Below are 25242 nucleotides of genomic sequence, written 5' to 3' on the forward strand. Positions count from 1 at the left end.
CCTGTGTATGTGTCCAAGCCAGCAGAGGTGCTGCTGCTTGAGGATAGCAGGGATGCTAGGCATGTTGGTTAGAGGGAGGACAGATTCGTTGGTGATTTTGTCCTGCCAAGAAACTCCCAGGATGTGGCGAAAACAGCGAGAATGGAAGTTATTCAAATTCCGCTCTTGATGTTGATAGGTCGTCTAAGCCATTACCACTATATCTTACAATTAATATCTTTAACTGTTTCAATGGATGGCACGGTGGCACAGTTGGTAGGACTGCAGGCTCACAGCTCCAGCAACCCAGATTTGATCCTGATTTCCAATGCAGTCTGTGTGGAGTTTGCATATTCTCCCTGTGTGGACAGAGCTTTCCTTCAGGTGTTCTGGCTTCCTCCCACATTTCAAAGCTGTGTAGGATTGGTAACTTAGTTAGTGACTGGAAATTATCTCCTAGTGAGTAGTTCAGTGATAGAATTTAATGGGAGTCATATGAGATGAATTATTGTGGATCAGTGCTTAATGGCATGCATGGACTCAATGGGCTGAAGAGCCTCTTTCTGTGTCGTATGACTCTCTGACTTTCAAAGGAGAATGCATACTCACAGTAGCATTTTAAAAGTAACTCAATTCACTGGACTCCTGATTTTCCAAATACCAGTAATTACTCAACCTTTTTCCTCAGTTTTCCATTTCTCAAGACATATTTCCTTCCCACCTATCCCTTGTACCAATTTATTTAATTGAGCCCAATACCAAAGGAACATCCTGAATTGGTTACGAAAAGATTGCTGTTATCCAATTTTACTAACCTTAGTTTCCTTTCAAGTGCTTAATCCTCTATTTGTACGTGGACCCTAGTGTATAAGTGAAAAATTCTGCTCAATTATCGTGAAGTTAGTCCCTCTAAGATTCATGACTGCTTTGTCTCCTTATTTCACCAGTTTACTGCACAGAAGTAATTTCACACTTGGTTGGGTGCTGGTCCAAATTGTGTTGTTGAATTCCAGGTAAAGGAGATTACTTAATCTCAAACTTCAGAAGTGAATTTATTAAATTGATAAAAAATTATCTTGCCATCCTTGACCAATTTCTGTTTGCCCCAGGCAAATAATATGAAGTGGCAACTTTATTTGTGTTGCTTCCTTCAGGTCAAGACTTGGTCTTTCTTTTTTGTCCGTATTTTATGTTGGCAGGGTGCACAGGAGCCTGGAGGGAATGGGGAATAGATTCAACACATAACCTACAGAAAGAGATCAGGCAAAAGAGTACGAAGAAGGGTCCCCACCTTATGTTGCCTATAAAATGTCCACCAGAACTGCTGCCGGACCTGCTGTGTTATTCCAGCACTTTGTACGCTGCTAAAGATTGCAGCATCTGCAGTCCTCATGTCGAGTCTGAACAAGCGTCCCAACGTGAAATGTTGCATATCCATGTCCTCCAGAGTACTGTCTGACCTGCCAAGTTACTCAAGCACTATGTGTTCTGCACAGAATTCCAGCATCTGCAGTTCCTTGTGTCTCCCAAACAATTATGTTCTCTTGTTAGATAAGATGATTGCTTTGCCCAATACCTCCATTTTGTCTTCAATCTGATTCCAAATATGTTGTCATCTATTGCATTATTTCCCTAAGGCACTGCACTCTAACCTTTCAATCTTTGGTACACTACACCCTTCGATTCTAGTATGCTGCATCCTCAACACCCACCAGCCACAGCCAATTACACACCCAAGACTGTGCAGCCATGTACAAATATAATTCAATTTTCAAATTCGCAGACGACACCACCACTGTGGGGCCGGATATCAAATAATGATGAGACATACAGGAAAGAAATTGAGAACCTCATGTCCTGGTGTTGAGACAACAACCTTTCTCTCAACGTCAGCAAGACAAAGGAGTTAGTGATCAACTTCAGGAAGCAAAGTGGTACACATACCACAGTTTGCATTGATGGCGCCGAAGTAGAGATGGTTGAAAACTTCAAATTCCTGAAATGGTTGAAAACTTCAATATCACCAACAACTTGTCCTGGACCACCCATATTGAAGCAATGACCAAGAAGGTACACCAATGCCTCTACTTCCTTAGAAGGCTTAGGAGGTTTGGCATGTCCCCTATAACTCTCACCAACTTTTACAGATGCACCATAGAAAGCATTTTATCAGGATGCATCACAGCTTGGTTTGGGAACGGCTCCATCCAGGACCGTAAGAAATTGCAGTGAATTGTGGACGCAGCCCAGGCCATCACACAAACCAACCTCCCATCTATTGATTCCATTTATACCTCACGCTGCCTCAGCAAGGCCAGCAGTATAATCAAGGATGAGTCGCACCCTGGCCACTGCCTCTTCTCCCCTCTCCGATCAGGCAAAAGGTATAGAAGTGTGAAAACGAACACCACCAGATTCAGTGACTTCCCAGCTGTTATCAGGCAACTGAATCATCCTACCACAACCAGAGCAATGCCGAACGACTATCTACCTCTGATGTCTGTCGGACTATCCTTGACGTGACTTTGTTGGCTTTACCTTGCACTTAACGTTATTCCCTTATCATGCATCTATAAAATGTAATTGGATTGATTATAAACATGTATTGTCTTTCTGCTGACTGGTTAGCACGCAACACAAAGGTTTTCACACAACACAAAGGTTTCACTGTACATGTGACAATAAACTAAACTGAACTGAACTGAACTGATCAAGGAAAATCATCTTATTTTTCTCTCCAGTGTTCTGCATGTGGCTTTAATAACAGGTCATTCACTTACTTACCCTGCCTCAGCTATTCATAATCCTTTAATTTTTGTTTGTTCTCATCATCTGAGTTGAGCCATATAGTTATCTCCCTTTTATCTGCTAAATACATTTGTACTTACACTCCTTTTAATAAAAGCCAAAATACCATTGGCCTTCTCCTAAGCTTTGGTTGGATGTTGAGTTTCAGTGACTTATGTTCAATTTTCTGATGTAGGTTGTGTGAAGCACAGAAATGTGATGGAGATTCATTAATTATAATTTATATCAATGATTTGGATGAGAGAATCAGAGGTGGCAGAATGTGCTGACGAGAGAAATATAAGTTGGAAAGCAATATGTGTAGGAAGGAACTGCAGATGCTGGTTTAAACTGAAGATAAACACAAAAAGCTGGAGTAACTCAGCGGGTCAGACACCATCTCTGGAATAGGAGAAGGAAAAGGAATAAGTGACGTTTCGGGTCGAGAAGCAAGTTGTGAAGAAGACATAAAGTGGCTGCAAATGAATATACACAGATTAAATGTATGGGAAGAGCTCTGGGTAAATGGAGTATAACGTGGAGAAATGTAAAATTATCCATTTTGGTAGGAAAAATTAAAGAGAAGTGATGATGAGAAATTGCAGAGCATTAAGATGTAGACGGATCTGCATGTGCTTGTTCATGTTGTGCAAAGAGGTTATATGTGGGTACAGCAGCAAATCTAATGTAATGTTACAGTTTTTCAGTGAGGGGAATTAAGTGTGCAAAAGGATGAAGGTTATAGTTCAATTATAAGGGGTATTGGTGAAACCACATCTGGAATACCATGGATAGTGTTGCTTGCAATATCTGAAACAAGCAGGTTGGGCAGACAAGACTTGTATCTGCTGGGGTTTATAAAATGAAGTAGATTAACTTGCAATATATAAAGTCCTGAGGGATTTTCACAAATTGGATGCAGAGAGAATATTTTTTCTTATTTGAGAATCTAAAACTAGGTAGTACTGTTTAAAACGAAGGGCTGCCCATTTGAAACAGAAATTTTCTCTCAGCAAGTCATGAGTTTTTCAATCCTTCTCAAAGAGTAGTGGAAGCAGAGTCCATCAACATTTTTATTGCAGAGGTAGATAGTGTCTTGAAAAGTAAGGAGAAGAAAGATTATCAATGGCGAATGATAATGCAGAGCTGAGATTACAGTCATCTCAGCACTCAATAGGGGACAAGTCTTCTGAGGCTGAGTGGTCACCAGCTTGCTTCCGCTTGTAATTTCACGTCCATAAATTCTAGATTTTCATCTTTAATCGTGTGTCGTTGCTGCAAGCTGCTGCCTGAGTTATCTCAAAGAGACAATGAGTGCCGATCTCCAAGAAATAATGAGTGCTACGACATTACTGGAAAATAATTTATCAAGGTTTCAAATGTGTGAAACTATGTAAAATCATATTTAATTTAACGCAAGATTAATATTCCCTGGAAAAGAGTATGTATGTTTTTTTAATATGAGATGAAGGGAATAAATGTTTAGACTGCTAAATAGGGCTGGGGTAGGGAGGCAACCAGGTGGGCTGCTTTGGCCGGGATGGCATTAATCTTCTTTTTTTTTACAAGCACTTTATTCCAAAAACAAAAACAAACATACAAAGTTTTAACGTGATCAGATTAAAATTCTGCCAACTTTGTCAATAATACATTCGACCTCCCGCGGCGACCAGCGTTCACGGATGGCCTCCAGCGTCCCCATGGACCCTGCATGTTCCCTCTCCAGGGACACGTGGTCCAGTAAAAGGGCACGGTCTCTTCCTCGCCGTAGAAGCGACAGGCGGCTGATGAGTCCGTGAACCAGCTCAAGTACCTGTTGCAGGCCACGGCTTTATGCAACACTCTCCACCCCAGGTCCCCGATGTAAAGGGGGAGGACTCCCTTATAGAGAGACCTCCACTGGGGACCACTCCTGCCGTCAGGTGGTAACAGGGACAGAAGACGAGGACGAGGAAGTGGAGAGTGTGTAGGAGCAGCTTGTAGAATCTTCTTGGGAGTCATTGAAGCTGCATTCATCCAGTATCCCATCATGTGCTTGATTTAAGGACATCAAACATGAAACAGTACAGCAGAGGAACGGGCTTTTTGCCAATTTTATTTTGTTGATCAGACGTTACTCCTTCAGAAAGAGTTAATCCACGGTCCCACAATGTAACATTATTTAATGGGCTTGAGTTCTCCTAATCAAAAACACCCTAAAATCACAGTTGATCTTTGGAGAATTGCAATTAACACTTATTTTCACATTTTTTAAGGCACGTTGTTAATTGGACCTCTTCTTAACTCAATAAGGTCAAGAGAAAGCAGGTAATAGCACATTCATATCATTATTATTATCTCCATGCTGTGCCTAAAATGAAGACATATTCTGCGTGAATTACCTTTGTCTGACAGCCTTTGTCTTGATCTACTTCTTTATTCTGGGCTCATCTTAGTGCCAATTTTCAAAGAATTAAGTGCGGAGATGGTACTTAATCTTGTTTTGCACTGCTAAGCTTGTGTTGCATATAGTAGCTAATGTCCAATCAGACTCTCAACAAAATGCTATTGGCTAAAAAGATAGCAAAAACTGCTCTGGTTTTTACACCCATAATCATGGGATCTTCAAGAAAAGCTTTTCACTAATGGGAGAGTCTAGGACCAGAGGTCATAGCCTCTGAATTAAAGAACAATCCTTTAGGAAGGAGATGAGGATGAATTTTTTTAGTCAGAAGGAAGTGAATCTGTGGAATTCTTTACGACTGAAGGCTGTGGAGGCCATGGATATTTTAAGGCAGAGATAGATAGATTCTTGATTAGTGCGGGTATCAAGGGTTATTGGGAGAAGGCAGGAGAATGGGGTTAGGAGGGGGAGATAGATCAGCCATGATTGAATGGCAGAGTAGACATGATGGGCAGAATGACCTAATTCTGCTCCTATCACTTATGGCCTTATGACCTAATGAACCTGTTTGACACTATCATCAGGAACGATATCAGACCTTCAATGAACATCATTGCACATCAGCTACCAGATAGGCTTCACAGAACATGGTCTTAACCCAGCAACAAGGGGGCCGGGGGCCAAGGTGACAGGAGATGAGGCTCATCTACATGCGCACTAATGCTTGCACTTAAATGTGGACATATGTGTAGACGACATCCAGCGCACATGCACTCATTCACTCAAACGCATACAGACATACATAAGCATGCACACACATGCATGCATGTAAGTGGGGCCTCAAACGCACAAGCCTTTGCCCACTGCTTCCCTCATCACCCAGGCTTGGCCACATTCCGATCCCCGTTTCTGGTCACGGCTTTGGCTACAAACCTACTCACATTCTCTAGTCCTCATGTCGACTGCACATGTGCCGAGGTTCCTGAGCCTCGTTTCTGGCCACACACTCCCGCGTGTTGCTGAACCACCATCCATCTAAATGCCTGGTCCACAATCTCCACCTGCCTGCCACACACACAGACAGACTGTGTACCCTCTGAAAAAGAAGTAACTTGTTTATTATAAGATATACGTTGCTCCAATATGCTCCCTTATGCGGAATATGCGGAAGTGGCGGCGTCTAACTGCTGCGGCTCGCTAGCAGTCTGTTCGTCTTTTTTCCTTTTTTTTTTGTTGTGTGTCGGTGTTGGGATGGTTTTTTTTTTTTTTTTGGTTGTGTATGTGTGGGGGGTGGTGGTGTGGGTGGGGGGGGTGGTGGTGTGGGTGGGGGGGTGGGGGAAACCTTTCTCTTTTAGGTCTCTTCCTCACGGCGTGGGGTGCGGCTCGGCCGCGGGGCCTTCCATCGCCCGGTGCGGCTCGGCCGCGGGACCTAACATTGCCCGGTGCGGCTTGGCCGCGGGGCCTTCCATCGCCCGGTGCGGCTCGGCCGCGGGGCCTAACATCGCTGGTGCGGCTCGGCCGCTGGACTTAACAGTCCCCGGTGCGGCTCGGCCGCGGGGCCTAACATCGCCCGGCGCGGCTCGGCCGCGGGACTTTTCATCGCTGGTGCGGCTCGGCCGCTGCACTTAACATCGCCCGGTGCGGCTTGGCCGCGGGACCTAACCTCGCCCGGTGCGGCTCGGCCGCTGGGCTTAACAGTGCCCGGTGCGGCTTGGCCGCGGGGTTTTCCATCGCCCGGTGCGGCTCGGCCGCGGGGCCTAACATCACCCGGCGCGGCTCGGCCACGGGACTTGGCTGCGCACGGCTCTGCCGCGGGGCCTTCCATCGCACGGCTCGGCCGCGAGACGTTTCAGCGCCCGGTGCGACTCGGCCGCGGGGACTCCCATCCCCTTGCGTGGACTGTGCGGGTCGGTCGGGGACGAGCTGTCTGTCCGTGTGCGTGAGGAAGAGAGTGGAAGTTTTGTTGCCTCCATCACAGTGAGGGGGTGTTTGGAGTCACTGTGATGGACGTTTGTGTTGGGGTCATTTGTCTTGTGTTCTTTTTTTTTGTGTGACTGCTATGTAGTTTCGTTCGGTACCTTGGTACCGAATGACAAATAAAGCTCTGTTGTTGAACTGTTACTGATGAGTTCATCGCAGTGAGTTATTTAATCACATCATCAATCAGTGACATTTTCTAACTGGCACTTAAACATGCAAAAAACAGGAAAATATTTGATGTGGGCACATGTACTCACCCAAGACTGTGCAGCCATGCACAAATCTAATTCAATTTTCAAATTCGCAGACGACACCACCACTGTGGGCCGGATATCAAATAATGATGAGACATACAGGAAAGAAATTGAGAACCTCATGTCCTGGTGTCGAGACAACAACCTTTTTCTCAACGTCAGCAAGACAAAGGAGATAGTGATCAACTTTAGGAAGCAAAACGGTACACATACCACAGTTTGCATTGATGGCGCCGAAGTAGAGATGGTCGAAAACTTCAAATTCCTGAGTCAATATCACCAACAACTTGTCCTGGACCACCCATATTGAAGCAATGACCAAGAAGGTACACCAATGCCTCTACTTCCTTAGAAGGCTTAGGAGGTTTGGCATGTCCCCTATAACTCTCACCAACTTTTACAGATGCACCATGGAAAGCATTTTATCAGGATGCATCACAGCTTGGTTTGGGAACGGCTCCATCCAGGACCGTAAGAAATTGCAGTGAATTGTTGACGCAGCCCAGGCCATCACACAAACCAACCTCCCCTCTATTGATTCCATTTATACCTCACGCTGCCTCAGCAAGGCCAGCAGTATAATCAAGGATGAGTCGCACCCTGGTCACTGCCTCTTCTCCCCTCTCCGATCAGGCAAAAGGTATAGAAGTGTGAAAACGAACACCACCAGATTCAGTGACTTCCCAGCTGTTATCAGGCAACTGAATCATCCTACCACAACCAGAGCAATGCCGAACGACTATCTACCTCTGATGTCCCTCGGACTATCCTTGACGTGACTTTGTTGGCTTTACCTTGCACTTAACGTTATTCCCTTATCATGCATCTATAAAATGTAATTGGATTGATTATAATCATGTATTGTCTTTCTGCTGACTGGTTAACACGCAACACAAAGGTTTTCACACAACACAAAGGTTTCACTGTACATGTGACAATAAACTAAACTGAACCTAACTCATCAAGGAAAATCATCTTATTTTTCTCTCCAGCGTTCTGCATGTGACTTTAATAACAGGTCATTCACTTACTTACCCTGCCTCAGCTATTCATAATCCTTTAATTTTTGTTTGTTCTCATCATCTGAGTTGAGCCATATAATTATCTCCCTTTTATCTGCTAAATACTTTTGTACTTACACTCCTTTTAATACAAGCCAAAATACCATTGGCCTTCCTAAGCTTTGGTTGGATGTTGAGTTTCAGTGACTTAAGTTCAATTTTCTGATGTAGGTTGTGTGAAGCACAGAAATGTGATGGAGATTCATTAATTATAATTTATATCAATGATTTGGATGAGAGAATCGGAGGTGGCAGAATGTGCTGATGAGAGAAATATAAGTTGGAAAGCAATATGTGTAGGAAGGAACTGCAGATGCTGGTTTAAACTGAAGATAGACACAAAAAGCTGGAGTAACTCAGCGGGTCAGGCACCATCTCTGGAATAGGAGAAGGAAAAGGAATAGGTGATGTTTCGGGTCGAGAGCAAGTTGTGAAGAAGACATAAAGTGGCTGCAAATGAATATACACAGATTAAATGTATGGGAAGAGCTCTGGGTAAATGGAGTATAACGTGGAGAAATGTAAAATTATCCATTTTGGTAAGAAAAATTAAAGAGAAGTGATGATGAGAAATTGCAGAGCATTAAGATGTAGACGGATCTGCATGTGCTTGTTCATGTTGTGCAAAGAGGTTATATGTGGGTACAGCAGCAAATCTAATGTAATGTTACAGATTTTCAGTGAGGGGAATTAAATGTGCAAAAGGATGAAGGTTATAGTTCAATTATAAGGGGTATTGGTGAAACCCCATCTGGAATACCATGGATAGTGTTGCTGGCAATATCTGAAACAAGCAAGTTGGGCAGACTAGACTTGTATCTGCCGGGGTTTATAAAATGAAGTAGATTAACTTGCAATATATAAAGTCCTGAGGGATTTTCACAAGTTGGATGCAGAGAGAATATATTTTCTTATTTGAGAATCTAAAACTAGGTAGTACTGTTTAAAACGAAGGGCTGCCCATTTGAAACAGAAATGTTCTCTCAGAAAGTCATGAGTTTTTCAATCCTTCTCAAAGAGTAGTGGAAGCAGAGTCCATCAACATTTTTATTGCAGAGGTAGATAGTGTCTTGAAAAGTAAGGAGAAGAAAGATTATTAGTGGTGAGTGATAATGCAGAGCTGAGATTACAGTCATCTCAGCACTCAATAGGGGACAAGTCTTGTGAGGCTGAGTGGTCACCAGCTTGCTTCCGCTTGTAATTTCACGTCCATAAATTCTAGATTTTCATCTTTAATCGTGTGTCGTTGCTGCAAGCTGCTGCCTGAGTTATCTCAAAGAGACAATGAGTGCCGATCTCCAAGAAATAATGAGTGCTACGACATTACTGGAAAATAATTTATCAAGGTTTCAAATGTGTGAAACTATGTAAAATCATATTTAATTTAACGCAAGATTAATATTCCCTGGAAAAGAGTATGTATGTTTTTTTTATATGAGATGAAGGGAATAAATGTTTAGACTGCTAAATAGGGCTGGGGTAGGGAGGCAACCAGGTGGGCTGCTTTGGCCGGGATGGCATTAATCTTCTTTTTTTTTACAAGCACTTTATTCCAAAAACAAAAACAAACATACAAAGTTTTAACGTGATCAGATTAAATTTCTGCTAACTTTGTCAATAATACATTCGACCTCCCGTGGTGACCAGCGTTCACGGAAGGCCTCCGGCGTCCCCGTGGACCCTGCATGTTCCCTCTCCAGGGACACGTGGGCACGGACGTAACCAAAGTAAAGGGGTACGGCCTCTTCCTCGCCGCAGAAGTGACAGGCGGCTGATGAGTCCGTGAACCGGCTCAAGTACCTGTTGCAGGCCACGGCTTTATGCAACACTTTCCACCCCAGGCCCCCGATGTAAAGGGGGAGGACTCCCTTATAGAGAGACCTCCACTGGGGACCACTCCTGCCGTCAGGTGGTAACAGGGACTGGACAGAAGACAAGGACGAGGAAGTGGAGAGTGTGTAGGAGCAGCCTGTAGAATCTTCTTGGAGTCATTGAAGCCGCATTCATCCAGTATCCCATCATGTGCTTGATCTAAGGACATCAAACATGGAACAGTACAGCAGAGGAACGGGCTTTTTGGCAATTTTATTTTGTTGATCAGACGTTACTCCTTCAGAATGAGTTAATCCACGGTCCCACAATGTAACATTATTTCATGGGCTTGAGTTCTCCTAATCAAAGACACCATAAAATCACAGTTGATCTTTGGAGAATTGCAATTAACACTTAATTTCACATTTTTTAAGGCACGTTGTTAATTGGACCTCTTCTTAACACAATAAGGTCAAGAGAAAGCACATTCATATCATTATTATTATCTCCATGCTGTGCCTAAAATGAAGACATATTCTGCGTGAATTACCTTTGTCTGACGGCATTTGTCATGATCTACATCTTTATTCTGGGCTCACCTTAGTGCCAATTTTCAAAGAATTAATTGCGGAGATGGTACTTAAGCTTGTTTTGCTCTGCTAAGCTTGTGTTGCATACAGTAGCTAATGTCCAATCAGACTCTCAACAAAATGATATTGGCCAAAAAGATAGCAAAAGCAGTGCTCTGGTTTTTACACCCATAATCATGGGATCTTCAAGAAAAGCTTTTCACTAATGGGAGAGTCTAGGACCAGAGGTCATAGCCTCTGAATTAAAGAACAATCCTTTAGGAAGGAGATGAGGATGAATTTTTTTAGTCAGAAGGAAGTGAATCTGTGGAATTCTTTACGACTGAAGGCTGTGGAGGCCAAGTCCATGGATATTTTTAAGGCAGAGATAGATTCTTGATTAGTACGGGTATCAAGGGTTATGGGGAGAAGTCAGGAGAATGGGGTTAGGAGGGAGAGATAGATCAGCCATGATTGAATGGCAGAGTAGACTTGATGGGCCGAATGACCTAATTCTGCTCCTATCACTTATGGCCTTAAGTGATGAACCTGCTTGACACTATCATCAGGAACGATATCAGACCTTCAATGAACATCATTGCACATCAGCTACCAGATAGGCTTCACAGAACATGGTCTTAACCCAGCAACAAGGGGGCCGGGGGCCAAGGTGACAGGAGAAGAGGCTCAGCTACATGCACACTAATGCTTACACTTAAATGTGGACATATGTGTAGACGACATCCAGCACACATGCACTCATTCACTCAAACGCATACAGACATACATAAGCATGCACACACATGCATGCATGTAAGTGGGGCCTCAAACGCACAAGCCTTTGCCCACTGCTTCCCTCATCACCCAGGCTTGGCCACATTCCGATCCCCGTTTCTGGTCACGGCTTTGGCTACAAACCTACTCACATTCTCTAGTCCTCATGTCGATTGCACATGTGCCGAGGTTCCTGAGCCTCGTTTCTGGCCACACACTCCCGCGTGTTGCTGAACCACCATCCATCTAAATGCCTGGCCCACAATCTCCACCTGCCTGCCACACACACAGACAGACTGTGTACCCTCTGAAAAAGAAGTAACTTGTTTATTATAAGTTATACGTTGCTCCAATATGCTCCCTTACTGATGAGTTCATCGCAGTGAGTTATTTAATCACATCATCAATCAGTGACATTTTCTAATTGGCACAAACATGCAAAAAACAGAAAAATATTTGATGTGGGCACAATGTTTCAGAATGTAAAATGTCATTGCAATTGTTATGTTCCTGGATTGAACCATGTGTACTAAAACCAACAGTTCTGTTACAATATTCCATTTGATAAATCATATCCTGGAAATCTTGTTTCCAAAATTTGTTTTCTGTCTTTTTCAACAGATCAACTTTTTGAAAAAAACAAATGATGAAAGAAAGCATTTGTATGAAACATCACGAGGCACACCAATGGATAGTTAGAGGAAACTTATATTGCATGTTGAAGATTGTCAGGCAGTGTGATTGTTGTTTGAATATGACTCAAAAGACTTTTCAAAGATGCAAAGGATTGAGATTTGAGTTATCATTCATTTTGTTTTAATTTAATTGTTATTCTTTATACATTTCCCCTTTGCCTAATTTGTTAAATTAAATCAAATCCCTTCCAATATTTTCCTCATACAGTGCTCAAAAGGCATCCGTCATCTTGTACTTCTGGTTATAGACTCAAAATGTTGGAGTAACTCAGCGGGACATGCAGCATCTCTGAGAGAAAGAATGGGTGGTGTATCGGGTCGAGATCTTTTTTCATACGTACTTCTGGTTACACCGCTTACAATATTCCTTGAGCTCTTTCCACTGAAATACAAACAGCTGGGAGAGAAATTATTAAATTCAGAGCTCCATCAAGTTGAAGTTGCTTGTTGTGGAAGACCCTGTCTGTGGGGGACAACCTTCAGACGTCAACATTTGTAAGATTTGAGAAGTTTTCCCTCATTCTGAAAGCAACACAAAACCAAAGAGCTGCAGTTTGGACATTTTAAACGGGAGACTGGGGCTGATAGCGGAGAAAGGCAGCGGTCGGTTTTTTCCAAGGGACCAGCCACAAAAGCAAAAACCTTACAGCCCAGTCTCTAGGTTTCTGCAAAGCCACGGCCAGAACAATGGATGGGCATTGGCCATGCAGAAGCTTGCGAAACCAGGTCGAAGTCCAGACACTGGGGCACTGACATCAGCATACTCACAATGCCCAAGTCGACCTACACAGTTAATCTCGTTAAGGGGGCACAATAGCCCATAGAAAACTACCTGGTAGGTGATGGGAAACCAGTTAAACCCATCACCTTGCAACGAAATACCAATTAACACCGTCTGGCCATCCCCGGTATCCCCGGACATAAGCGCAGATCAGAAAAGAACTCATACATATCTTTTTGAACAAAGAGATTCAAAGATCTGGCGGGAGATAGGACGGGTCAGAAATAGTATAACTGGCCACTACTTTTGGGTTTTAAAAAGTCAGAAGGCAAGTCAAAACTCGAGTCAAGACACGCAGAGAAAACCGGGTTCCAAGAAACGGACGCGAGAAGGAAGAAACGACAGGCAAGAAGAACGGATGCAAGAGAGAGGAACAGGCACGCAACTTGAAGAGAAATACTGAAAAACGAACAGCCAGTAACCCCAGTAATAGCCCCATGGTGAGCATGTACTCCAAATCCTGCATATCCTGGACATAGTTTAGTGTAGAGGGAAGGGTGGTTGTGAATAAACGTTGGGGGTGTATTGAAATATGTGTTGGTCAATGTTGCGATGCGTCGTACGTTCCCCATCTTACAGTCGTGTATATGTCTTGTAGAACTGTGTGTTTAAGAATTCAGCGAAAAGGATATTCGTGTATATGTCTTGTGGAACTGTGTGTTTAAGAATTCAGCGAAAAGGGTATTCGTGTATATGTCTTGTGGAACTGTGTGTTTAAGAATTCAGCGAAAAAGGTATTCGTTATATGTCTTGTGGAACTGTGCGTTTTGTGATTCATAAGTCAAAGGTATTCATGTGATTCAATATGTGTTTAATAAGTATGTCATATAGCAATGTATAAATATTCATGGACAATAGTCCCAAGCGCTAAATAAAAGCCTTTTCATTTAAACCCTGGTTTTCAAATCTGGTCTGGTGGAATTTTTCTGCACTATAAGAGCTCCTGCATCTAAGTCCAGTGTCTAGAACCGTAAGGGGTGAGTGGGTCGAACCACTCACGGGGAACCAGTGTGCGCGGCCTGGTCAAGGGATCAGAGCAAGGCACGGGGACCTTAGGTCGGGCGAAAGCTCGGCGCAGAAACCCCTTACACATTGCAGGTTTTACTTTTGTGATAAAAGGATTCTAACTTTTCAATATTTCAGTCATCTGATGTTGACTTTAGCTGTTGCAACAGAGAATAGCAGCAATGACATACTAGTCCTAACATTTGCAGAATGACAACCGCCAATCGATCAATCTTAAGAGGCTGGGGAACATCTTTGTTAGAATATAAAGTGCTGGAGTAACTCAGTGGGTCAGGCAGCATCTGTGAGGGAGGAGATCGGTGCCATTTTAGTGTGAAGAAAGGTCCTGACTTGAAACATAATCAACCCATTCCCTCCACAGGTGCTGCATGACCCACTCCAGAATTTTATATTTTTCTCAGGATTCTAGTATCTGCAGTTCCTTGTGTCTCCAGCTTTGTGAGAATGATGCCCAAAGTAGCAAGAAACATAAAAATAGACAGTAGGATGTTCCATACGAGGAAATGATTCATAAGGCAAAGGTAGACCCATTACAGACAGGATTGAGGGAATTTTATAATAAGGAATAAGGAAGTGGCAGAGCACTTGAACAAATACTTTATGTCTGTCTGCAGATAGACCATAAATCTCCAACAGGTACTTGAGTATTAAGAGACAGTGCAAATGAAAACAGAAAAGATATTAGTAAAAGAAACTACCAGCGAAATTAACTGACAAATCCCAATAACATCATGAACGTCATCCCAAACATTTGAAGGAAATGGCCATGTTTTGGTCATCATCTTCCAAAATTCCGTAGAATTTGGAATGGTTCCTGCAGATTGAGCATTGCAAACACAACACAAATTAACAAAGAACTGAGAAAGAGGGAATAACAGAACTCAGAGCCTAGAATCTATAATTAAGGATATGATTCAATCTGTGCGCAACCAAATAATAATCTGATTGAGCAGGTTCAACGTATGTTCTTTGCGAATACACTCCGCGGATCCTGATCGGCAAATTTAGATGTATCAACCTGACGGAACCAGGGCTGAAGCTCTGGTCATGCCGAGGAAGACCCGAAGCTGCAGTGTCGGCGCTGGCGGTTGGGGATGCTAGGCTGCAGTGCTGACACTGCCCACTGGGGGTGTACACTGGGCTACTGTGTCGGCGCTGGGCTGCAGTGCCTGCACTCTCCACTGAGGGGCGCTGGGCTGCAGCGCCTGCCCTGGCCACCGGAGGGTATACACTGGGCTGTAGTGCCCGCGCTGCCCTCTGGGGGTGTACATTGGGCTGTAGTGCCGGCGCTGTCCACTGGGGGTGTACTTTGGGCTGCAGTACCTGTGCTGGCCACTGGGGGTGTACTCTGGGCTGCAGTGCCGGCGCTTCCCACTGGGGATGTACTCTGGGCTGCAGTGCCGGCGTTGCCCAATGGGGTGTACTCTAGGCTGCAGTGTTGCCGCTGGCCGCTGAGGTGTGCTCTGGGCTGCAGTGCCGGCGCTGGCCGCTGGGGGTGTGCCCTGGGCTGCAGTGCCGGCGCTTTCCGCTGGGGTGTGCTCTGGGCTGCAATGCCGGCGCTGGCAGCTCGGAGTGTACTCGGCTGCAGTGCCGGCGCTGGCCGCTGGGAGGTGTACTCGGCTGCAGTGCCGGCGCTGGCCGCTGGGGTGTGCTCTGGGCTGCAGTGCGGGCGCTGGCCGCTGGGACCGGCTCGATGTCGGAGGGTCGGACGTGAGGAGTGGGGCGGCTGCGAGCTGACGGCGGCTCCCTGGGCCCGACGCCGAGGTGGGTGAGGCGACAATGCGCGGCGGGAGAAGCTTCTGGTCGGTGTCGCTCCGGATCTCGCGTCTCAGCAGGCAGACGGGGCCTCGACCACGGGCGGGGGCGGTGGAGGCTCGCTGCCGCCTCTCTCGTCCCTGCAGCCGGGGGAGCGAGGGATGGATGGATAGTGGGAGGGATGGAGCGAGGGATGGATAGAGGGAGGGAGGTTGGTTGCCGGGGGCAGGGGTCGCCATCTCCGGCCCGGCTGCCGGCGGCACTGGCGGTCAGTCGGGGGCCCGGCTGCCGGATAGAGGGGAGGGGAGGGGAGGTGTCGGCGGCCCGGGACCGGTGGGAGAGATGGCGGGGAGGGGTCAGTCGGTGCCTCGGTTGCCGGGGGCGACGCCGCCTCCTCCTCCTCCGCCACCCCCTCCTGCGGGTGGAGCCGCTGACCCGGCCGCCACCTTCACCCGGGCCGAGCCGTACAGGCCGGCACCGTCTGGACATCCTCTGGACACGGCCCGGGCACCGTCTGGACATCCCCTGGACACGGCCCGGGCACCGTCTGGACATCCCCTGGACACGGCCCGGGCACCGTCTGGACATCCCCTGGTGGACACGGCCCGGGCACCGTCTGGACATCCCCTGGACACGGCCCGGGCACCGTTTGGGCACATCACAGGGGTCACACCTTCAGCCCAGCTTCAGACCTAACGGTTCGCATTACACCTGCGAGGAGATTTCATTTCCAGTGTCATTTGACGGGAGGGCTTCAATTTAGACCTTTCTGATGGGGTTCCCACTCCCACCCCCCACACAATACCTATGAAGCAAGGGCCAAGGCAACGCAGCACCGCAAGGATCCGAAATAAATCGTGGGCAATTCTTACAAACAGCAAGAAATGCATAGCCAGATAATGTTGGTTGAATGTTGCTTGGAAATCTCCCCTACTCTTGAAATGATGGCGTGAAATCGTTCACGTCCTTATAAGCAGGGTCTTGTTTTTAAACGTTTTACCTCGGAGAATACAACACACTCACTGCCACACTGCAGAAATAAATACCTGTGTTTTTGAAATGGGACGTGAATCTACAACATTATGGCTCAGCAGCAACTGGTAGCCAATTGTTCAAATCTGCTCCAGAAGAGCAATATCAAACAAAACTTGTGAAAGGATGTCAGAGAATCTGGCCAGATGCACTAAGCTAAAGGTTTTAAGCAGAATCTTAAAGTAGGCAAAACAAATAGTGAGATAGAGGGATTTAAGCACGAAATTCTGATACTGGATAAAATCTCAAGTAGAGAAAGGTGTGGCAGTGGAGGGGTTTGGAAATACATTTTAAATTAAAGCTTTACTTATTTGGGAGTCATTGTAGGTCAGCAAAAATAGAACGTGGGATTAATGGTACTTGGTGCAGGTTAAGGCAGTCTGCAGAATCTTTGCTCGGCTTCAAGATCACAGAAGCAATATGAAGGGACATGTCAAGACTGGTAGAACAATGAAACCCTGTGGAACAGAACATAACTATTCATACCTCTTTCACAGCTTCAGAGACATGCGTTTACCTTGGGTTCTCCCTGTGGGGAATTGGCAAGATTTACTTTGATTCTCCCTTTCTCCAGTGCTAGGGTTCCCTCCCATGCACAAAAGACATGCTGGTTGTTAGGGAGGTTTATTGGCTACCAAGAGTGTTGGTGAGTGGCAGGAGAGTCAAAGTGCAGGATGCAAGGTTGACGGGGATGCAAAAGGACATATTGCATTAGTGCAGATGTGGTGGAAAAAGTGCCTGTTACCCAGATGTATTATTCTGATGTATTATTCAAAGTGTGTGGATTCAAGTTTTGGCAACAAATGAACCAAAACAGAATTGGGTCATTATAGAAGTGGAAAAGAGCAGTGTATGTATGAGTGTAATTTAAAACTTCTTTTAATGAACCAAGCCTTGATATTTCTGTAAGGATTCTGTAATTATTACACATTTTTGTAAAATAATTTGATTAAAGACCTTTTGATTAAAATGTATTTATCTAACTTGAGCAGAACAAGCATGTTGCTCAATGGAGAAAGAAAATATTTTTTCTTTATTTATACATATTTACAGAGTTTTATATGTATTGTAAGACTGGATGTTTTAAGAAATTTTAATATTGTGATTTGATTAAATTGATATATTAAGCTCCCCTTTGTTTTCATAAATATTACAATTAAGTTTTATAATGTGTGATTTTTGCAAAGCTAATTGGGGTCGGATGTTTTGACCACATTTTTGATCATTTGTTCAGATCTGTGCATTTTGTCTGTTGCTGTTGTGAGGCAATTTGGAACATTCTGCTGAGTTGGAAGTATTATGTGTAGCAGCTTGTGGTGTTATTGTGTCAATGGATTTGCAAAGTTGTGCAAATGTCAATTCTCCAAAATCTGAGGTAATCCAAAACTCTGCTATCTTGTCCTAATTTAGTCGTCTTCACTGATCAACACGAGCTTTGCATGCCTTCATGTAAGGTTTGATTTTTTTCCGTTTTAATTTTTAAAAATCAAACTTGGAAAATTGTGTTTTCAAGAATAGAAGCCTTGCAGAAATTTTGTTTTCAGAATGCCGTGCAGATTGCCAACTACTCCAATTTGCCTGAATGATGACCTTTCAGTGGTGTGACAATGGCTGGATAAAGTGGAAGGGTGAAAGCATGGGCAGAAATGGAGCAGGAAAGTTCAGGTGTACATGGTTGTGTAAAAGAAAAAGGCGCTTTTGTTAAAGTTGTTCAGTGTGAGGGAATGATTACCAGCAGAGTTTTTTGTGTGCAAAGAGTCATAGAGCACTGAAACAGGCCCATCTGCCCAACTTGTCTATACTGACCAAGATGCCCATCTAAACTAGTCCCGTTTGTCCATTTGACCCATATCCCTCTAAACCTTTCCTATCCACGTATGTGTCCAAATGTCTTTTAAATGTTCCTGCACCTGGCTCAACAACTTCCTCTAGCAGTTTGTTCGATTTATGTATCACCCTCTATATGAAGAAGTTACCCCTCAGGTTCCTATGAAATCTTTCCCCTCTCACTTTAAATGGATGCCTTCTAGCTTTCATCCTAGGTGTCCCTTATGATTTTATATATCCCAATAAGATCACTCTTTGATCTCCTGCACCCCAAGTTCCAGCCTGCCCAACTTCTTCCTGTAACTAAGTCCCTCAAGTCTTGGCAATATTTGTATAAAGCTTTTCGGCACTCTTTCCAGCTTTATGGCAGCAGTACAATATTCAGTCAAGCAGTTAACAGGTTCAGTAAAGGAAAGCCAATGAGGCATTGTGACCAATGGGATCGCTTTTGATGCTTAACTCACATCCTGGAAGATTGCAGATTAGAGTGATTTAAATGTGCATGTAAGACATGATTTTCTCATCCAGGGGCAAGTGAATCCTTTGAACTTTCCATTTAAAAGGGGATGTGAAGCTGTGTTACTTAGCAAATTCAAGAAAAATATATATAGCTTTTTGAAGTTTCCATGCAGGAAAGTGGGCCGAGGTGCAGAAACAACTGTTGGCTGACTGAATGGTGGAGCCGATGCAAGGGGTCAGGGTCTACACCAACTGTTTCTTATGTTCTTGTCAGTGACTTTCCTCACACCAAACAAAACCCAGGGTTGAAGTATTGTTTTGTATGAATAACCAATGTGTTAACTGATTTTTGTGGCCCACTAGTACAAACAGGAAAAAATAAGTCGACAAACTGAACCAGAAATTAAGACTTAAAAACAAAATCAAGTTTAACCTACATTGGCATTTGGTTTTCTTATTCTCAGCCTTGGGAACCGGGGAGAGAGAGAGAGAGAGAGAGAGAGAGAGAGAGAGAGAAAGCAAGTTAGTTTTTTTTGCAGCAGAGGGGTGGGAGGGGGAAAAGATGTTTAGAATAAAACAAAATAACCAAAGACAGTCCAGAGTTCAAAGTTTAGTTAGTATTTTGGAGTGTTTCAAGAGCCTGATGGTTGCTGGGAAGAAGCTATTCTTGAACCTCGTGGTCACGGTTTTCAAACTCTTATGCATTCTTCCCGTGGTAGGAGTGAAATGAGGTAATGGCCAGGGTGGTGTGGGTGTTTGGTGATGCAGACTGCCGTCTTGAGGCAGTGCCTACAATAGATCCTTTCAATGGTTGGGGAGATCAATAAATGTGATCGACCAGGCGATGTCCACCACTCTTTCTCCCATTTTAGAACAAAAGTGTCTTTGCCTTTCTGATGTCAAGATCATATCTGGACTACTTTTATGAACCTGCATTATCAGATCTGAATCAGTAGATTGTGGATATTTTCGTTAATCCAAGGCTTCTGGTTGGGAAACACTCGGCTGTTTATTTTGGGAATACAATACTCGATACACTGCAGTTCGTAACGACTGTGCCATATTCATTCACGTTCGTTGTTGAATCCTTGACCATCCCCCACTCTTATTGACTTAACGTGTTCACTGTCAGTTTTTTTTACCGCTATTGGCCATGACCCAAGTCTACTCGGGGGTGGCAAGTCTACAGGCTAAAGTCATTGTGCAGTCGTTCCACTGCCTTTCCTGACCAGCTCTTTGCAGTCCTCGCCGCTGAAGCTGCACTTTAGTGCACTCTGTCGAAGCCAAGTGGTCTGATCTCCTCAAGCAAGGGCGAGGGATGGTGCGATAAGCATCTTTGATGGTGGAATAGCAGTGGTCAAGAGTGTTTGATCCTCTGGTGCTGCAGGACACATGCTGGTGGTAGATAGGAAATTACTTCTTCAACCCGGCCTTGTTGAAGTCCCCGGCTATGATGGGAAAGGCATGGGGGTACGTCGTCTGGTGTTTGTTGACTACACTTGGTCACCTCTTCAAAAAACTCCAGAAAAACAATAAGACGTGATTTTATTCCATGCACAAACCTATGTATCTATCCCTAATTAATCCTTACTTTTCTAAATGCATGTAAATGTGGGATGCTCCCGGAGAGGCATATGCGGCAAAAGCTTCCGGAGGGCCGCGGACCACTGCCAGACAGCAGGCCTGGTTCACCCGTTGCGGAAGTGGGAACCCGCTCGGTGTGGGGGCCTCGTCCGAGGCTCGTCTCCTGCTCGATCCCGAAGACCGGGAACCAGAGAGGAATTGGTGGCGACAGCGGCAGACACTGGGCAAAGGGCCGGTAAGAAGAACTGAGCCCTCAAGGTTGGCTGCGGGAGGCGACCCCAGGGCACAAAGACAGAATGCTGCCAGGCGTGGAGAGGGACGATGGTTCAAGGGCAATCTGGATCATGGCGACAGCTACAATAGCCCTTTATGGCCAGCTGCAGCTGGGACATTGAACATGTTGCCAAAACCTGGTGACTCTTGCATATGGACTCAGTGGGCTGTTTCTATGCATTCTGTACTTAACTGGTGATTGCACTTGTTCATGGAATAGTCTTATTGATCTGTATGCAAAAAGATAAATAATTTCACTGTACCTTGGTACATGTGATAATAAAAGAACCATTTTGAGCCGTTTAGTTCCTGTGTCTGAGTTCCCTCCAATATCTTACCTACCTCTGATATAAGGCTCAGATGTCGGTAGTTCCCAGCCTTTTTTTTCAGCTTTTCTGACGAAGGGCAACTTCATTAGCCACCTTCTGGTCTTCTGGCACCCCATTCTAGCAATCGATGATATAAACATCTTTGCCTGGGGGGGGGGGGGGGGGGGGCACACAATTTCTTTGCTTCCTTCCCATTGTGTCTCAGGATAGACTTGATTAAGTCCTAGAAAAAAAGAGTGGTGCAGTAGTAGGTCTGCTGCCTTACATTTGATCCTGACTCGGGATGCTGTCTGCATGGAGTTTGCATGTTCTCCCAGTGTTCGGATGCTCTGATTTCCTCCCACATCCCAAAGATGTGTAGATTTGTAGGTTAATTGGCTTCTGTGAATAGTCCCCAGTGTGTAGGATAGAACCAATGTACGTGTGATTGCTGGTTGGCATGGTCTCGGTGGGCCGAAGGGCCTGTTTCCTTGCTGCAGCTCTAAACTAACTAAAGAGCTTGTTTTACATGGCCCATATATTTTCTCAGAATATGCTAATATTCTTTGGACGAAGTATATTACATTTAACATACAGTCATTATTGTTTGTAAATTTTGGATCAGGTATTTATGCAAAGTACGTTTTGCAGGTAAGCTAATGATCATAGAATCTACTTTGGTTATGTCTGTTAGATAATATCCCCTACTTTATTGTTGGAATTTTACATCTGTTCGAAATCTTATCTCATTGATGTATCATTGTATGCCTTAGTTTTGCTGTCAACGGCAATGGGGTAGTGATGGTTATTCACCTTGCTTCTATTTACCCTCAGACTTCTTGGTGGGCATTGTCAGCAAAGATTTCAGAAATTAATACACTTACCGCATTTGTACTGCCTCAATTGAATAGCTTTTCAATCTTATCTATTCAAATTATTTATACAATGAAAGAAACCTTATTTGTTACCTAAATGCAATTTAAAAAAAACTAAATTTGTCAACGTCTTTTCCAGAATGTGGGCTCTATAGGTTATACCTGGCATCTCGAAACCGGATAGGCAAGATATATAAAAATTAAACATTAACACAGTAAGAGCAGCAAAAACAAGTTATTCAGTGTAGTAAGGTACATTTTGGTGAGAGCTAATGGACTGAAGAAGTAGGTTTCAAACATTGTAACATCTTTCTTTGGTCTCCCTCCTGTACCTTCCTCATGTGAACGTATTTTAATACTCTACATTTTACCAGTTTAAGTTAGTAAAGCAAAGACGTTGACAAATTTAGTTTTTTTTAAATTGCATTGTGTTAACAAATAAGGTTTCTTTTATTGCATAAATAATTTGAATAGATAGGATTGAAAAGCTATTCAATTGAGGCAGTACAAATGCAGTAATTGTACTTAATTTCTGAGAACCTATTGGTTGGGGATTTGAAAAAAACTCTAACTTTGAACTGTTGTATTTTATTAAACAGAATACGCACAAGAAATGGCTTATGTCTGAAACCATGCGGCGCCAGTGTTTGCTGCTAGTTATATGTGGATGGGTGTTCTTCACGTTGCTGTTTGTTCTACGTCTCAAAGGTAAAGTAGGGAAGGTATTCAAGAAATGCTCAAGAAATGCATGGAATGAGATGTTTATTTTGATAGAAATGAAATCAGAAGTCCACTCCCTAATCTTTGAATTTTGCGCAGCAAGTTCCCTCTCACTCATCCCACCGTTAATACTTCCAGGATGGATTGATGCCATTGTAATCAAAATGCCAGAAAGGCTGGTGCATCCCAAATATAACTCTTGAAAAGCTGAGGTAGCCCATTGCATATCTCTGCTGAGTCCTTCCTGACTTGTTCAGTTTACAGACAAATATTGTCAGCTCTGAAATAATACAAAAAAAGAAAAAAGTCATGCTAGGATATAAAATAGCTAGGATATATTTGTCCTCAAAATTCTACCTTGCTTATATACCATTAATATCAATATGAAAGAATGAAATTAGTTTCCTCGTTTTAAAATTTGAAAGAAACATTTTGGTATTATGAATATTAATCCTTAAATGCCTGCCAGTTTTTTTCTTTCAATTTGTAATCTGTTGTATTAAATGGGTTCGTGGGTTTTAAGTATGAGCTTTTGTTTTGTAACAGTGTTTCGATTCTCATATTTAAACAATTTAATTAGTGTGCATTCAAATCACACTTCAATAAGTACTTAATTAAGTAAGTACAAATAACGTATATGAACTACTTGCATGATTGCAGAATAATGTTGCTTACATCATTAAAGTGAAGTTTCTAATATCGGAAATATAATTTTAAAAGTTTTAAAGTAAATTATTCAATCCGCTTATGAAGTTCTCATGTATTTTCATTAAAGCTTTAGCATGTAGATGTTAGTCATAATTTAAAACAAATCATATGTACTTCATACTTAGCGCTCAGCCTGTCTTTCCCAATGTGTAGGTTAATGTTTTGAATGGAAGGCTGTAAGAAAAGTTTTCTGAGTTCCGTTATTTTGGCAAAAGTTTTTCAGATTAATTTTGATCTTTATCAAATATAGTAATTCACACAAAACAATGTCCTTCTTGGCTTGATGTTTTGCCTCCTGATAGGGCAGAGAATGTCCATAGGAGTGTACAGAAAGTTTTGTTGGGGTTACAGGGAAAATCCAGAAGTTATAACATCGTATAGTTATACAGCATGGAAACAGGCTTTTTGGCTCAACTTGCCCATGCCAACAAAGATTTCCATTCTGCAATTGTCCCTCCTGCCCATGTATGGCGCATATTCCTCCAAACCTTTCCTATCCCATGTACTTGTAAGTTTTGAAAGTTGTTTGATTAAATGACATGGGAAGGAGCAGCAGTTGGAGCTTCAAATATATGGAGCCCAAAGGTAATAATCCTGGATCGCTCCCATTACTTTGTGCCAGTAAATGTTAGAATGGCAGAATATAATAGATTTTTATATGGCTTGAGTAGTGCAGGAGGAAAGTTTAAGATTCTCGTAGCACTGGGTGCAGTTCTAGGGCTACAGAGATTTGAAGGTGGACTAATATAGGTTTTGGTTCCTTTATGTTATGTGGTGTTCTTTACTTCAGCATTGGCCAGGGTTACCTCTACAATTTTCCAATAGACAGTTGCCTTTTGTTTATCTTGTAATGTAAAATGGCTTATTTATTACTTTAGTTGTGTTTCTCATTGGTGTGACACTAACACCAGCCTTTGGCAGCAAATTTAATATAATAAAAACATTTAATTTTGCATTGGCCTGCCAAAGCAATACAATCCAAAGCACATTTCTAAATAAATTAACTGAGAAAAATGTATTGTTACAATGTTACACAGTGCTAACAGCAAACATAAAATAAAATGTAGTTGGCAGAATGAGTGCAGTGATTTTTCGATTTGATAAGCTGTATTGTTTAGGCCAGTGCATAGAGTACCTCAATGCCCAACATCATCAATTTGTACAACAAAATGAACGATCACCCAAAAGCTGATGATAAACCCTCTGAAGTCATTGGTAATGGCGGTTTTATTGACAAATTATATTGTCTGGCATATCTGAGCTGATTGTTGTGATTTTACAGAATATGATACTAAACCACCAACTTTGGATAATACTGTGACCACATACATTAAAAAACTAAAGCTTCAAGATGAATCTTTACTAACAGATAATCAGGTAAGATGAACAGTTCCCTTTTAGTTATTTTGAGATTTTGTAATAGAATTTCTATTGTCGATCTACTCTCAATCACTAAAACTTATCAAAAAGAGAGTGAAAAGGGAAAGATTGAGGAACAAACATTGCTGTAAAACACAATTAGAAAACAAGTCCATGGTAATGCAAGAGATGATCTGCAATGTTCCATTGATAAAGTAGGATTAGGGTTGTGCAGGTCAGT

At 43.3% G+C, this 25242-nt stretch overlaps 1 protein-coding gene across 2 annotated transcripts in view; it reads left to right on the top strand.

Moving 5' to 3' along the window:
- Positions 1–15727: 15727 nt before the first annotated feature.
- Positions 15728–25242, top strand: part of chst10 (carbohydrate sulfotransferase 10) — a 36506-nt gene continuing 26991 nt past the window's right edge. The window contains exons 1-3 of one of the 2 annotated variants that reach the window (XM_078402605.1): positions 15728–15865; positions 22814–22922; positions 24925–25019. In XM_078402605.1, coding sequence (XP_078258731.1) covers positions 22835–22922; positions 24925–25019 — 183 coding nt within the window. In that variant the 5' untranslated portion in view covers positions 15728–15865; positions 22814–22834. Of the gene's footprint in view, positions 15866–22813; positions 22923–24924; positions 25020–25242 lie in introns of those variants that run through there. The other variant, XM_078402607.1, reaches the window with a different exon arrangement.

The sequence above is a fragment of the Rhinoraja longicauda genome, chromosome 7, assembly GCF_053455715.1.
Source record: "Rhinoraja longicauda isolate Sanriku21f chromosome 7, sRhiLon1.1, whole genome shotgun sequence".
NCBI lineage: Eukaryota > Metazoa > Chordata > Chondrichthyes > Rajiformes > Arhynchobatidae > Rhinoraja > Rhinoraja longicauda.